At 44.3% G+C, this 14,642-nt stretch overlaps 1 protein-coding gene across 1 annotated transcript in view; it reads left to right on the top strand.

Annotated features, from left to right (window-relative positions):
• Positions 1 to 11,645, top strand: part of LOC119496980 (collagen alpha-6(VI) chain-like) — a gene marked incomplete at its 3' end in the record, with an annotated part of 47,703 nt that extends 36,058 nt beyond the window's left edge. The window contains exons 29-41 of the mRNA XM_037784680.1: positions 2,812 to 2,847; positions 2,943 to 3,005; positions 3,089 to 3,151; positions 3,243 to 3,278; positions 4,872 to 4,908; positions 5,055 to 5,066; positions 5,966 to 6,456; positions 7,053 to 7,143; positions 7,658 to 8,311; positions 8,752 to 8,845; positions 9,493 to 9,653; positions 10,312 to 10,353; positions 11,332 to 11,645. Coding sequence (XP_037640608.1) covers positions 2,812 to 2,847; positions 2,943 to 3,005; positions 3,089 to 3,151; positions 3,243 to 3,278; positions 4,872 to 4,908; positions 5,055 to 5,066; positions 5,966 to 6,456; positions 7,053 to 7,143; positions 7,658 to 8,311; positions 8,752 to 8,845; positions 9,493 to 9,653; positions 10,312 to 10,353; positions 11,332 to 11,645 — 2,094 coding nt within the window. The remainder of the gene's footprint in view (positions 1 to 2,811; positions 2,848 to 2,942; positions 3,006 to 3,088; positions 3,152 to 3,242; positions 3,279 to 4,871; positions 4,909 to 5,054; positions 5,067 to 5,965; positions 6,457 to 7,052; positions 7,144 to 7,657; positions 8,312 to 8,751; positions 8,846 to 9,492; positions 9,654 to 10,311; positions 10,354 to 11,331) is intronic.
• Positions 11,646 to 14,642: the final 2,997 nt, after the last annotated feature.

Here is a 14,642-nt window from a genome sequence, read left to right as displayed (position 1 = left end):
ACCGGTAAAGCAGGTGGCGGTTGCGGCCCAACCGGAACAGCAGGTGGCGGTTGCGGCCCAACCGGAACAGCAGGTGGAGGTTGCGGCCCAACTGGAACAGCAGGTGCAGGTTGCGGCCCAACCGGAGAAGCAGGTGGCGGTTGCGGCCCAACCGGAACAGCAGGTGGAGGTTGCGGCCCAACCGGAGAAGCAGGTGGCGGTTGCGGCCCAACCGGAACAGCAGGTGGAGGTTGCGGCCCAACCGGAGAAGCAGGTGGCGGTTGCGGCCCAACCGGAACAGCAGGTGGAGGTTGCGACCCAACCGGAAAAGCAGGTGGCGGTTGCGGCCCAACCGGAACAGCAGGTGGAGGTTGCGGCCCAACCGGAGAAGCAGGTGGCGGTTGCGGCCCAACCGGAACAGCAGGTGCAGGTTGCGGCCCAACCGGAGAAGCAGGTGGCGGTTGCGGCCCAACCGGAACAACAGGTGACGGTTGCGGCCCAACCGGAACAGCAGGTGGCGGTTGCGGCCCAACCGGTAAAGCAGGTGGAGGTTGCGGCCCAACCGGTAAAGCAGGTGGCGGTTGCGGCCCAACCGGAACGGAGGTCGGCCAGACCCCCGACAGGAGACGTGGAACGGAGGTCGGCCAGACCCCCGACAGGACACCTGGAACAGGAGTCGGCCGAACCGCCGACAGGACACCTGGAACAGGAGTCGGCCGGACCGCCGACAGGACACTTGGAACAGGAGTCGGCCGGACCGCCGGCAGGACACTTGGAACAGGAGTCGACCGGACCGCCGGCAGGACACGTGGAACAGGAGTCGGCCGGACCGCCGACAGGACACGTGGAGCAGGAGTCGGCCGGACCGCCGGCAGGACACGTGGACCAGGAGTCGACCGGACCGCCGACAGGACACGTGGTGCAGGAGTCGGCCGGACCGCCGACAGGACACATGGAGCAGGAGTCGGCCGGACCGCCGACAGGACACGTGGAACAGGAGTCGGCCGGACCCCCGACAGGACGCTTGGAGCAGGAGTCGGCCGGACCGCCGACAGGACACGTGGAACAGGAGTCGGCCGGACCGCCGGCAGGACACGTGGAACAGGAGTCGACCGGACCGCCGACAGGACACGTGGTACAGGAGTCGGCCGGGCCCCCGACAGGACGCTTGGAGCAGAGGTCGACCGAACCCTCGACAGGACGCTTGGAGCAGAGGTAGGCCGGACCCCCGACAGGACGCTTGGAGCAGAGGTCGGCCGGACCCCCGACAGGACGCTTGGAGCAGAGGTCGGCCGGACCCCCGACAGGACGCTTGGAGCAGAGGTCGGCCGGACCCCCGACAGGATGTTTAGAGCAGAGGTCGGCCGGACCTCCGACAGGGCGCTTGGAGCAGAGGTCGGCCGGACCTCCGACAGGACGCTTGGAGCAGAGGTCGACCGGACCTCCGACAGGGCGCTTGGAGCAGAGGTCGACCGGACCGCTGACAGGACACTTGGAGCAGAGGTCGGCCGGACCGCCGACACAGGAGTAGGCTTGAATTCGGGTTGAACACTGAGAAACTTAGGAGGACGCCGCCTCTGAGACCCACGCTTCCTTCTGGGAGATCCAACCCCTAGCATGGCATCCGGCTTGAAGCTAGTGTCCTGGATGCTAGCATGGCGAGGATTAGACTGGAAACTTAGTGGGCCTCCCAGGGCAAGGCGGGTTCCTAAGAACAGATCTGGGGCTGATGCTAGCTTAGAGCTAGCTGACTGCTGGGGCATGGGCTGGAAGGTCAGGAAGCCAATGTTAACAGTCTGTAGTTGAGAATGGTGATTTGTAGGCAGAGAGAGCTGATGGGTGTGCATGAACTGGTTTAGTCTCTTTGTTACAATGTCTAAGTGGGGCACAAAATGGCTCACCCATGGCTTCTCCTTAAAATATAGCCTTTGCACAGCAAGCTGTTCCAAAATGGGACTCCAAGCATCAGAATCAGCAGAAAAGAGTCTTTCCACAGTCCTTTCAAAATTACAAACTTTCAAAAAAAACATTTGCAGCTCTGCTGGGTCCATTTTACTGGTCGGTTCGTTCTGTCGTGGTGTGGGGTGAATTTAACATGGAACCCAAACGCAGAGTAACAGGCAGGAAAGTATTTGAAATAAAAGCGAGCTTTAATAAAACTAAGCTGAATATTCAAACAACAACCAAAATGCAGGGAGGGGAACAAAGTACAAGGAAACCACAAAGTACAAATGAAAACACACCAAAAAACCAAACTGAGAACAAAACGAAACTACAAACCAGAAGATACGAGAAACACGGGCAGGAGGAACACTAGGACCAGAGTAGGAGGAAACAAGGAACACGGAAGACAAGGTAGACGGGGCTGGGGAGACAATCAACAAAAGGCGGGAAAACAAATAAAGGAGGGAAGTAAAACCAGACAAGACACAGGAGGAGTGAACTACAAAATAAAACAGGAAACAGGAATGAGAATATAAAAGAAACCAAAACACAAACCAAAATCACATAAACATAACTAATAAAGACTGGCACAGCCAGAACATGACAAAAGGACCCCATTGAAAGTGGCCACCAATGGATTCATTAGGTTCTGTAGTTTCATATGATACCAGTATCGTCACTCTAGCTTTAAAACTGAGCCGCTACAACTTAAAATCACATTGCGTTGACGCGTTATTAACTTTGACAGCCCTGGTCAATATATTGTATACCTGACATCCATTTTTGTTTTGTTCTGTAATAATAAAATGAAAAGTGATAAAATAAAAGTTAAAACAGGAGGATGGAAACGCAGTAAAATCCTCCTGATGTCTTGTCTTGTCTCTACAGGGAGAACCTGGTTTTCCTGGGTACCCTGGTCTACCGGTGAGTCCAAGAACTGAGATCTACATCAACCTACAGAGCAGTCATGAGATCTATCAGCATGTCGGAGTTTGATATGTTGGATGTGTTGTGTTCAGGGAGAGGACGGTCAGGGGGGAACTGAAGGATACCCAGGACCTAAAGGGAACCGAGGCCGACCAGTGAGCAGCATTCCTCTATTGATTTTACATTACATTACGTTATTGATATGTGACTCTGTTTATTTGTGGTCTGATGGATCCAGGGGAACTCCGGCGGGCCAGGAGAATCAGGCGGTCCTGGAGACCCGGGTCATCAAGGACACCGGGTGAGAGGCTCTGAGGGTTTAAACCTGGTCTGTTATCTCAGTGATGATCACAGTATTAATAATAACCAGCATCCGTCCTGTCCTCCATCAGGGTCCCAGAGGTCCTCCTGGAGACAAAGGCATGACTGTAAGTACTTTTACTCAAATACTCTACTTATTACAGATACTTGTTCTCTACTGGAGTATTTCCATGTTTTGCTACATTATACTTCTGGTCCACTACTTCTCAGAGGTAAATCCTGTGAGGCTGTTCCCAACCATTACTTTCATTATCTATTAATCTGTTAATTATATCCTCCATTAATCGATTAGTTATTTGTCTCTAAAATGTGGATCAGAGTTTCCCAAAGAACCAAGATGATGATATTCAGTTTACTGTCACAGAGGAGGAAAGAAACCAGAAAATATTCACATTTTAGAAGCTTTATTTTCTTAACAAATGAGTCAAACTGATTAATCGATTATCAGAATAGTTGGTGATTAATTTGAAGGAGCAGTATGTAGGATCTGGTGATCTGGTGACATCTAGTGGTAAAGTTGTGGATTGGATTCATATATATTACAACCTGAAAGCTCGAAGAACTGCTGTTGGGTTGATTCTTATAATCTATTCATATTTTATTTGGATTATGTAGTTGGATTTATTCTTGTACTGTATTTTTATTTATTTGATATTCAACATATTTTTCTATTATATATTTTTATTATATTTTTCTACGATATCGGAGTTCATTTTTCTATGGTATTTTTACTGTATACTCTTGAAAAGGTTTTTACTGTCTTACGGGGTCATTCAGCTCTTAATGATTCCCTCTATTTTAGGTTTGTTTTTGTGTTTTTAGGCAGTTTCAGCCCACGAGCCACTGAGCATTCATCAAGTTATATTGTACAGTTTGTAAGCATAGATTTCATTTTCTAATATCTTCCCTCTATAGAGGCTATAGATGATGTATATCATTAATGTATTATGGTTGAGTGTGTCTCCATGGTCTGGCTCCTGTCATATTTTTCTGGTCTTGGTCTTTCTAGATATTCTGTATTGCTGGTTGTTTCTGACGGTTGTTGTGAGGCGCTGGTGTCCTGGCGGTTCATTCACAGATGAATCCTATCATGTAATCATGTCGTCTCTTTCCTGATTGGTGTCTGTGCCTCACCTGAACGTGTAAAACACATTGTCAGAGTAGTGGAGGTCATCTGGAGCAGAGTCAGTGCTGATGGTCGTGTCCACAGTGGCGAACGCTTTCCCTCGTGGGCTGCTGCTCCCAGCTATCAAACCGGAACCAACATGGCGGCTCGTTTGGAAACTTTTTTCTCTTATATCATGAAAATAGTTCACGAGACGTGTTTCTGAAAACATGTTTATGTAGAAATAATCCATGCAGTGGATGAATATGTTATTTTAGATCAACGGTTAGTTTAAAAGTTTCTAGAGAGTTTCCAGAGGCAGCGAGTCGCGTCAGACGCCTCTGATTTACGTAAAGTAGCCGAGACCTCAACTTTATGCAAATGAGGAGCGGGCGATGTGCAGTCAGGTTTTGAATGCAGGACTTCTACTTGTAGTGGAGTATTTTCTCACTGTGGTAGTAGTACTTTTACTGCAGTAAAGGATCAGAGTACTTGTTCCCCCTCTTCTGTAATACCACCTTAAAGTCAATTCACCTGCTGACCTTAAGGTGAATATTAAATATATTAATAGTCAACATGTGTCTTGTTGTGTCAGGAGTGTCAGCTGATCACCTACATCAGAGACAACTGTGGTGAGTTTGTGATTATTGAATTCTAATATGAATATTACTTTGTGAAAGCTTCATATTAGTTACTTGAATTTTTATGACAAAAAGTAACCAAATATGTTCTGACCTGCGTCGTGTTAACAACCCGTATATGTTCTCCTCTAACACAGTGTGTTACCACGGTACGTATACCTCACAACAACATGGTGAGTACAACACAATGCCTCTTAATCATCACACAATCATTAATTCACCTTTATTATACCTTATATCATACCTTTATTATACCTTATATTATACCTTTATTATACCTTATATCATACCTTTATTATACCTTTATTATACCTTATATTATACCTTTATTATACCTTATATTATACCTTTATTATACCTTATATCATACCTTTATTATACCTTATATCATACCTTTATTATACCTTATATTATACCTTTATTATACCGTATATCATACCTTATATTACACCTTTATTCTACCGTATATTCTACCATTATTATACCTTATATCATACCTTTATTAAACCTTACATTACACTTTTATTATACCTTATATTATTTCTTTATTATACCTTATATTATACCCTACATTATACCTTATATTATACCTTTATTAAACCTTACATTACACTTTTATTATAACTCATATTACACCTTTATTATAACTTATATTACACCATATATTACACATTTATTACACCTTTATTATACCATATATTATACTTTTATTATACCTTATATCATACCTTTATTATACTTATATTACACATTTATTATACATTATATTATACCTTATATTACACCTTATATTGCACATTTATTACACCTTTTTTATACCTTATATTATACCTTTATTACACACCTTTATACCTTTATAATTAGGACCACAGTACATTTCTGAGTTTCAAAGATGATTAATCATGTGTGTCTGGAGGGTTTCTGGGTCTTTACGGGACCTTTAGAGGTTCATCTGTTGGTTCCTGTTGATGGAGAAGCTCTACAGTCAGAAACCTTTCCAGGTTTTGGTTTGTATCTATTTCTTTCTTCCCACTATGACCTCCTCTAGGTGGATCCGGGTGCCCGGCCTACCCCACTGAGCTGGTGTTTGGTCTGGACATGTCGGCGGACGTGACCCCGGTGGCCTTCGAGAGGCAGCGCTCCGCCCTCCTCACCCTGCTGGAGGACATCACCATCTCTGAAAACAACTGTCCGACGGGCGCTCGCGTGGCGGTGGTGGGTTACAGCGCCTACACCAAGTACCTGATCCGCTTCGAGGACTACCGCCGCAAGGCACAGCTGATCGAGTCTGTGAAGAACATCGCCCTGGAGAAGACGTCCAACCGGCGCCAGCTGGGGGCCGCCATGCGCTTCGTGGGTCAGAACGTCTTCAAGCGAATCCGATCGGGATTGATGATGAGGAAGGTGGCGGTTTTCTTCTCCTATGAGCCGCGACAGGATGTTGACATCGTCACCGCCATGATGGAGTACCGCGGCCTCAACATCGTCCCGGTGGTCATCTCGCTGAGGAGCGCCCCTGCTATTGGTCGAGCGTTGGAGGTAGGTTTGATGTATTAGCAGAGTCGAGGAGCTCAGCGGCCTTCAGACTGACCTCTGACCTGTAGTGTTCTGCTTAACGCCAAAGATCAGACTCTTCATTAGATCAGCGGATTCTGATCTTCTGATGAAGTCAGAGAGTAAAACACAGAGAAACAAACTACATTGAACATTATAGATTTGCTGGATGTACCGAGGTGATCAGGAAGAAGGCGCCTCGCTTCCACCTGATGGCACCAGTCACGTTGTTCCTGTTTGGCTTCGCCATGTTTAGTTTTACAGTTGAAAAGCTCTTCTGTGCTCCTGTCGCTCAACGCCAAAGAACAAATCGTAGAAGGTGTCGATCTCGCTGAGAGAACACAGAAAATACCGCAAATTTAGCATTTCTGGTGAACTCGTTTGGCCTCCAAACACATAAAATCATTCCAACTCCGTCGCCGTCGAATAAATCATGATGTTGGAGAACATACTGTACTTTATAGTCTGTCTATAGTCTATAGTTTTATTGATGTCAGCTGTAGTTTTTCTGTATGTCATTAACTGTTATTTTGTCAGAGTAAAGTGAGTGATGACTAACGAGAGCTGCTGTTCGTTGTCAGGTGGACGACTCAGGACGCTCCATGTTCATGGTGCTGGGGAGGAACATGACTGCTGAGCTGAAGAAGGTCCAGAACTGTGCTATCTGCTACGGTACGCTGCTCTGAGCCTCCTGATACTTTCACATCAGTGATTAGTCTTATTATCAGGAATATTTACATTGATTCAAGTATGAGATTAAGTAGAGAATTAGGCTGATCCCAGATCAGTCTAACTCTCTCTGTCACTACTAATGTAGATCTGTAAAGCTCCCAGTAAAACATACATATCCCAGACTAACCTACTGGTCGACATACCGCTGTCACATCCTGTTATTCCTCACTGGAGGCAGCGACCAGCTCGCTACCTGAAGGGGGCGGTCCACCACTCGGAGGTTCTGACTCTAATGGGCTCATTAGAGGCTGGATCACTCCCTTCACAGTCCTGGTCTGATTACTGGGAACCATCACTCATATCTGTCAGTTCTATGGATTCCTCACAGTTGTTCCACGTTAATGTTTTAAACTGTTCTGTAAAACGAGGCCGGTCGAGTTCTTTCTAGACTTCTTCTTCTATCATAAAGATCAGTGAATCCATCGGAGTCCTGATGGTTCTGTTGTTCCTTCAGACCCCTGCAGACGTTTGGATCAGTGCGCCTTCATCCAGAACCCGGCAAAGCCTCAGGAGGTTGACGTTGACCTGGTCATGGTGGTGGACAGCTCCAGGGAGATGCAGGCTGACGAGTTCGCCGGCGTCCAGCAGCTGCTGGGCTCTGTGGTGGACCAGCTGGCGGTGAGCCCACAGCCCCGCAGGGCCGGCAACCAGGCCCGGGTGGCCCTAGTCCAGCAGAGCGGCACCCAGGTCACCAAGGCGGAGTTTGGCCTTGGGACCTACCAGAACAGCAACCTGATGAGGAGACACCTGACCCGGAACATGACGCTGCAGGGTGGCTCGTCGGCGCTGGGACAGACGCTGGAGTTCACCCTGAAGGAGGTTCTCCTGAAGGCGAGCCAGCCCCGGAAGAGGAGAGCTCTGCTGACCGTGGTGGGCACCCAGACGGCTTACGAGGACCAAGCCAAGCTGCGCTACATCTCCCAGAAGGCCAAGTGTGAGGGGGTGGCGCTGTTCGTGGTAACGGTCGGCGAGCGCTATGACCGGACGCAGGTGGAGGAGCTGGCCAGTCTGCCCATCCAGCAGCACCTGATCCACATGGGCCGACTGAAGGCCGACGAGCAGGGCTACACCCAGCGCTTCTTCAGAGTCTTCCTCTCCGCTCTCGCCAGTAAGAACACACTCACAGATTCACATTTAAATACATCAGTCTGTTTTAGAAATATAGAACATCAAGAAGGTCAAATTCATTCATATTGTTTCTAAGCAACATGATATTCTTGGTGGTTCTTGTTAGCTGCTTTAATTAAATTCCTGTTTATGGTTCAACTTTTCAAAAGAAAATTAGTTTTTAGGACTTTTTGTTCCACGTTCATTTGACAGCTACAATAATACATATATAATCATAAAATATATAATCAGCCTATAAACTGGGATTGTTATGAGTTCCATATTAAAACTGGCTCCACATTAACATTTACTGTATGTTAATGAAAATACTTAAGTAGGATTTTAAATGCTGTACTTTTTACTTGGAATGAAGTATTTCTACTTGAGTTAAGGATTGAGCACTTGTCCATCACTGCATGAATGTATGTGTGTATATTTCAGAGGGAATGAACCCGTATCCTCCTCCTTCAATAAAGCAGACCTGTGACCAGCTGACAGAACCTGACGATGCTGAAATATTCAATTTTCAGGACGGGTAACACTCACTTTCTACACATTTACACACAAGCTGAGAGGGAACGAATGAACGATATTTAACAACGCTTCTGTCACATAACATTTACACATTTTTGGCTGATATGAGGCCGACAGAGCTGAGCAGAGATGAACTTTAAGACTGGAAACAAAAACAGATAATGATCCAGAGTCAGCTGATCCTGATACAGAAGCTGATCATCACAGTCTGTGGTGATGAAGATGAATCCAGGAAACACTCATTTGGTGATAGTATTTGTTTCTCTTCCAGTAGATGTGTAGATCAGATATAAGCTGGATATGAAAGGTTTAGAATTACTGAGGTCCAGATTCCTGCAGCGCCGCTCCTCAACACCAGAACTGTCTAATAATACAAATGTTTTCACATTTTGGTACTAATGGATTCTTTAGGTTTTCTAGTTTCCTATGATACTAGTATCTTTACTCTAGCTTTAAAACGGAGCCGCTACAACCTAAAAAATCACAAGTTGAGTTAATGCCTTAAAGATATTAGTGGCGTTAAAATGAATTTGCGTTAACATGTTAATGATAACTGAGGAAGAATGCGACTCCCTGTCTTTACCACATGTTGTGTTGTTCAGAGGAATAAGAGGATGACTCGGGTAACCTGTGTGCTGTGTGTGTCAGGGGTCAGGGGTCGGCGAACCAGCAGGACGAGGCCCTGGAGGAGCAGGAGGAGGAGTTTAGAGAACAGACGGGAGGACGGACTCAGTCCAGACAGCTGGATGTCTTCAACAGTGTGACCATAGGAGACGGACAGAGTTTCCTCTCAGCAGATCACCTCCACGGTAAACCACAATGACACCGCAATGGAAGAGATGCTCACATCACAGCTTGCAGCGCCCAAAGTTGGGTTTTGCTTGACATAGTGAAAAGCTGTCGTGGCGCGATGCAAACTGTTAGAAATAATGTTTCAGAGGTCAGTGGTGGCGATGACTCGTTATGTCTGAAAGGACTTCAGTGAGAGACGGAGAGAGAAATAAGAGAGAGAAATATTGAAGCAGGAGATAAAAATTTATTAAAAACTGATGAATATTAGTTCATGTCAGAGATTCACACCAGAGGGGAGAATTATGCCTTTCCTGAGAATTCAAAGTCAAATTAAAAGTAGACCTATTTAACATAAAAATGCTGTTCTAGTGAACTTATTATTTAGTTATTTTCACTCTTTAAAAGTCTCCAGAATGCAGAAACAAAGCCTCTGAAACTCAAAACTCCACTTTGGGTTATAAATCATCTCTGGAGGTTTAACGGAGCGTTGGCTGCTGCTCACATTACCGAGACATTATACTCTTCATGGTCATCATCACTGTTTGCTCACTTCCTGCTTCTGTTTACTTCATGTTACTGTTTGAACCTGCTCTGACAGAACATACAGAATATATAAATGATAAATCTGAGTGATGTTTCTGACTGAATATCTGAAGCTGTTGTCGTCTCTGACAGATCCAGACATCCTGATGAAGCCGAGCGTCTTCGTCTCTACAGGTAAAAACTACTGAATCACGATCACCTGATCTTCTTCATGCTGCATCACACAGTGATTCACATTAAAGCCACTATGCAGTTTATATCTGAAGATCTCAACTATTGTACATCTATGCCACTATGTGAGAGATTATTATGGTGATGACTGAGATGGAGGACTGATGAACTGAACATTATCTCTCTGCTACGTGGAAGGAACAACAAAATACATGAAAACATGAACGATTTCTAGCAACAAATATGGAGGACACCAAGAGTAACATAAATAGTAATAGAGCATTTAATTCATTAATAACGAACTGTACAATAAAAATAGACATTAATAAATGTGTTTACAAATTAATTTATTAATCTATGAATAAAAAGACAAAATTACAAAGTAATTCATTATTTGACATTTTAATGGGCAATAAAAAGAAGAATTATGAAATAAAGAATTTACAAATTAAATATTAATCCATCAATAAACAGTTGCCCTTTTAAAAGTCTGATTAAAACCTGTATTCTTAATTCAATTTGTGAATCCAGTTATTTATTTATTCCCTTTTTAAACTGCATTTTCAAAAAGGATTTTAGATTTCATTATTTATTTATGAATTAATTAATGTATTTTTAAATTGTGTACTTTTTGACCATTTTATGGTGATTTGTTGAGAATGAAAATTGCAAAATAATTATAATGAAATTCAGATTTTATGCTAGATGAGGATAAAAAATCTTATTTTTTTCCCATATTTCATCTCCATTGTAATCTCCATGATAATATAGTTTAGTTTACTCACAATTTATCCATATTCATACCTTTCAGAAGAGACCAGATATATGAATCTAAGCCTGATGGTTGAGGAGCTGGTCCCGATGCATTATGGGTAGTTATTTTAGGCGTTTTTTCCGAGGAATAGGGCTAGGACGCAGGAGGTTAACCCAAACAGATGAGTGACATGTTTCCTGTGTGTCTCTGTCTCTGTCTCCGTCCAGACGCCTGTCTCCTCAGCCAGGACGCCGGCAGCTGCCACAACTACTCCCTCATGTGGTTCTACGACAGCGAGCAGGGGAGGTGCTCCCGCTTCTGGTACGGAGGCTGCGGCGGCAACGGAAACCGCTTCCACACTCACAAAGACTGTGAGAAGCTCTGTCTGACGAAGAGTCAGTTAGGAGCAGGAGGAGGAGGAGGAGCAGGAGGAGGAGAAAGAGGAGCAGCACCAGGAGGAGGAGCAGCAGGAAGAGGAGGAAGAGGAGCAGCAGGAGGAGAAAGAGGAGCAGCACCAGGAGAAGGAGCAGCAGGAGGAGGAGGAAGAGGAGCAGCAGGAGGAGAAAGAGGAGCAGCACCAGGAGAAGGAGCAGCAGGAGGAGGAGGAAGAGGAGCAGCAGGAGGAGAAAGAGAAGCAGCACCAGGAGAAGGAGCAGCAGGAGGAGCAGCAGGAGAAGGAAGAACAGCAGCAGGAGCAACAGGAAGAGTCCCAGGTCATCGGCGTCGGTTGAAGAAAACTGTGGCGTTTGACTAACCATGAACGAGGGAAAAGTTGCAGCATCTTGAGGGAGCAGATTGGTGATGTGTCAGCTGGGACATTTAGACTGCAAACCGGAACCCATCAGGGAGAGTTTAAACTGTTCCAGAGTTTAATCATCATCATCATCATCATCATCATCATCATCATCATCATCATTATCATCACTATGGCTGTGTTTCCTTCAACCTGCAGGTTTAGTTCTTCCCAAAGAAGAGCACTTCCTGTCAGAGAATTCCTCCTCCTGGAGCACTGCTTATTAGTCTTCCTGTTGGATGCTGGCCCTCCGTTTACTGTAAACCACCTGACTGGTGCTCAACGCTTCTGTCACAATATTTGTTTTTATATATTTCTGTTTGTATTTCTCGTGAGATCAGGTGCTATGTTGGAAAGAAGGTCACACGGTTCATTTCTGCAGCAACAAATTGTTATATTTTGCACTAGTTTCTGATTAAATATTCAGATAACACCAAAACTCAAGCATCGTCTGTCCTCATCTACCTGTCATCTATCACTCATTGATCACTCATTGATCACTCATTGATCCCTGCTGCTGTTGCTGTGGTAATTATTAGAGAGGTGTGTATGATTTATTAGAGGATAAAGTATAACACTCAGTCAGCTGATCCTCATGACATAAATCCTATAGTAGACATACTATTATTTCTAACCAAAGTAATCTACAACTCTCAGCAGGATCGTCATTCTGACACAAGGTGGCGCCAAATCGTTAGATTAGAGTCTGCAGCTGGTGTCCTCACCACAGATATAACTTATATTATATTATATTATATTATATTATATTATATTTGCGTCGAAAGGAGCCAGTTGAGGTGGTTCGGGCATCTAGCACGGATGCCTCCTGGGCGCCTCCCTTGGGAGGTGTTCCAGGCACGACCAGCTGGGAGGAGGCCACGGGGAAGACCCAGGACTAGGTGGAGAGATTATATCTCTACTCTGGCCTGGGAACGCCTCGGGATCCCCCAGTCAGAGCTGGTTAATGTGGCCCGGGAAAGGGAAGTTTGGGGTCCCCTGCTGGAGCTGTTGCCCCCGCGACCTGATCCCGGATAAGCGGTTGAAGATGGATGGATGGATATATTATATTATATTATGTAATATTATATTATATTATATTATATTATATTACATTATATTATGTTATATTATATTATATTAAACTATATTATATTATGTTATTATATTATATTGTATTGTATTATATTAAATATATTGTGTTAAATTATATTACATTATATTGTATTATATTATATTATATTATATCATATTATATCATATTATATCATATTATATCATATTATGGTCCTCAGTGTCTGGAACTTCAGGATTTCTCACATCTGTGTAGTAATATACAGTGGTGTAATCTAACTAAGTACATTTACTCAAGTACTCTATTGAGTACAGTTTGAGGTACTTGTACTTGCTCCTCCCAAATATTGTACTTTTTACTGCACTACATCTATCTGACAACTTTAGTTACTTTTAATTTTATAATGTACATGTGATCAATGATTAAACTTTTTTTTAATGGAGATTGGCGCAGTGAAAGAATGCTACTTTATGAATCAAAAGAAATGTTAGGAGATATTCTGCTCTGTGTGTAGCTTCACTGTGAGAAAGCCGACATTAATGTGCTGCCCATTCTTCCCAGAATACATTCACACATGGCTAATTATTATGCAGAATGACGTCACCGGATGTTCCGGTCTCTGCCGTTGATGTCTTCCTTCATTGGTTGCTTAGGTTTAGGCAGGAGGAGTGAGATTAGTTTGAAATCATAGTTTTTTAAATGAAGTTTCGTAAGGTGAACAAACGCTACCAACGCAAGACTGTTGAACACAAGTAGTAAGTAAGTTAGCTAACATGGCACCAAACTAACCAAATCTGGCTAACTAGCTACATTACATTACATTTAATTACATTAAATTACATTACATTACATTACATTACATTACAATACATTGCATTACATTAAATTACATTACAATACCATACATTACATTACATTGCATTACAATACATTACATTACATTAAATTACATTACATTACAATACATTGTATTGCAAAAATAAATGGATAAGTGAAATGATTGATTATTTCCCCACTGGAACACCGGGGTCATGGCGGTGTGAGGGCTCTGAAACACCGTTTCAACCTTCATGTAGGAAAATATAAAGAGTAGAACATTTAACTGAACCACTAACTGCAAATAAAACAAGGATAGGGTTCCTTGTATTTATGGGCTCATCCCTATGCTACTGTGTACTTGATAGAAACTAACATGGTAAGCGTTTAAAAGTGTCAGATGGTGTACCACCGCGGTTCAGTGGTGTGCCACCGCGTTGTACTTCAGCGGTGTGCCACCGTGGTGTACCACAGCGGTTCAGCGGTGTACCACCGCCGTGGTTCAGCGGTGTATGTCGGTCCTGTTCCTCCTCCATGTACTGTTTCCTAAAAGCAGGTGTCTCTTGAAAGTAGTCGGTCACTATGAGACTGTCACACCAGCACTGGCTACTGATATTTCTGTCTTTATTAAAGGGACTGTTTGTAACTTTTTAAGCGTATAAATGTACCGGGTCGGGATCCCATGCGCGCTCGCTCGCATATGCGCGCTCGCGTGTGGCCGGAGTCTCGTCTCCTCTGCCTGCCCGCCTTCACTCACACAGCGCGCGCATACATTAATGTTCTGCAATGTGGAGTTTTATATAATGTTAGGGCTATTCAAATAGCAGACCAAATAAAGAAACATGAATGTTTCAGAT

Source organism: Sebastes umbrosus, chromosome 11 (assembly GCF_015220745.1).
Source record: "Sebastes umbrosus isolate fSebUmb1 chromosome 11, fSebUmb1.pri, whole genome shotgun sequence".
Classification (NCBI taxonomy): Eukaryota; Metazoa; Chordata; class Actinopteri; order Perciformes; family Sebastidae; genus Sebastes; species Sebastes umbrosus.
This window is presented reverse-complemented; position numbering and strand designations above follow the sequence as displayed.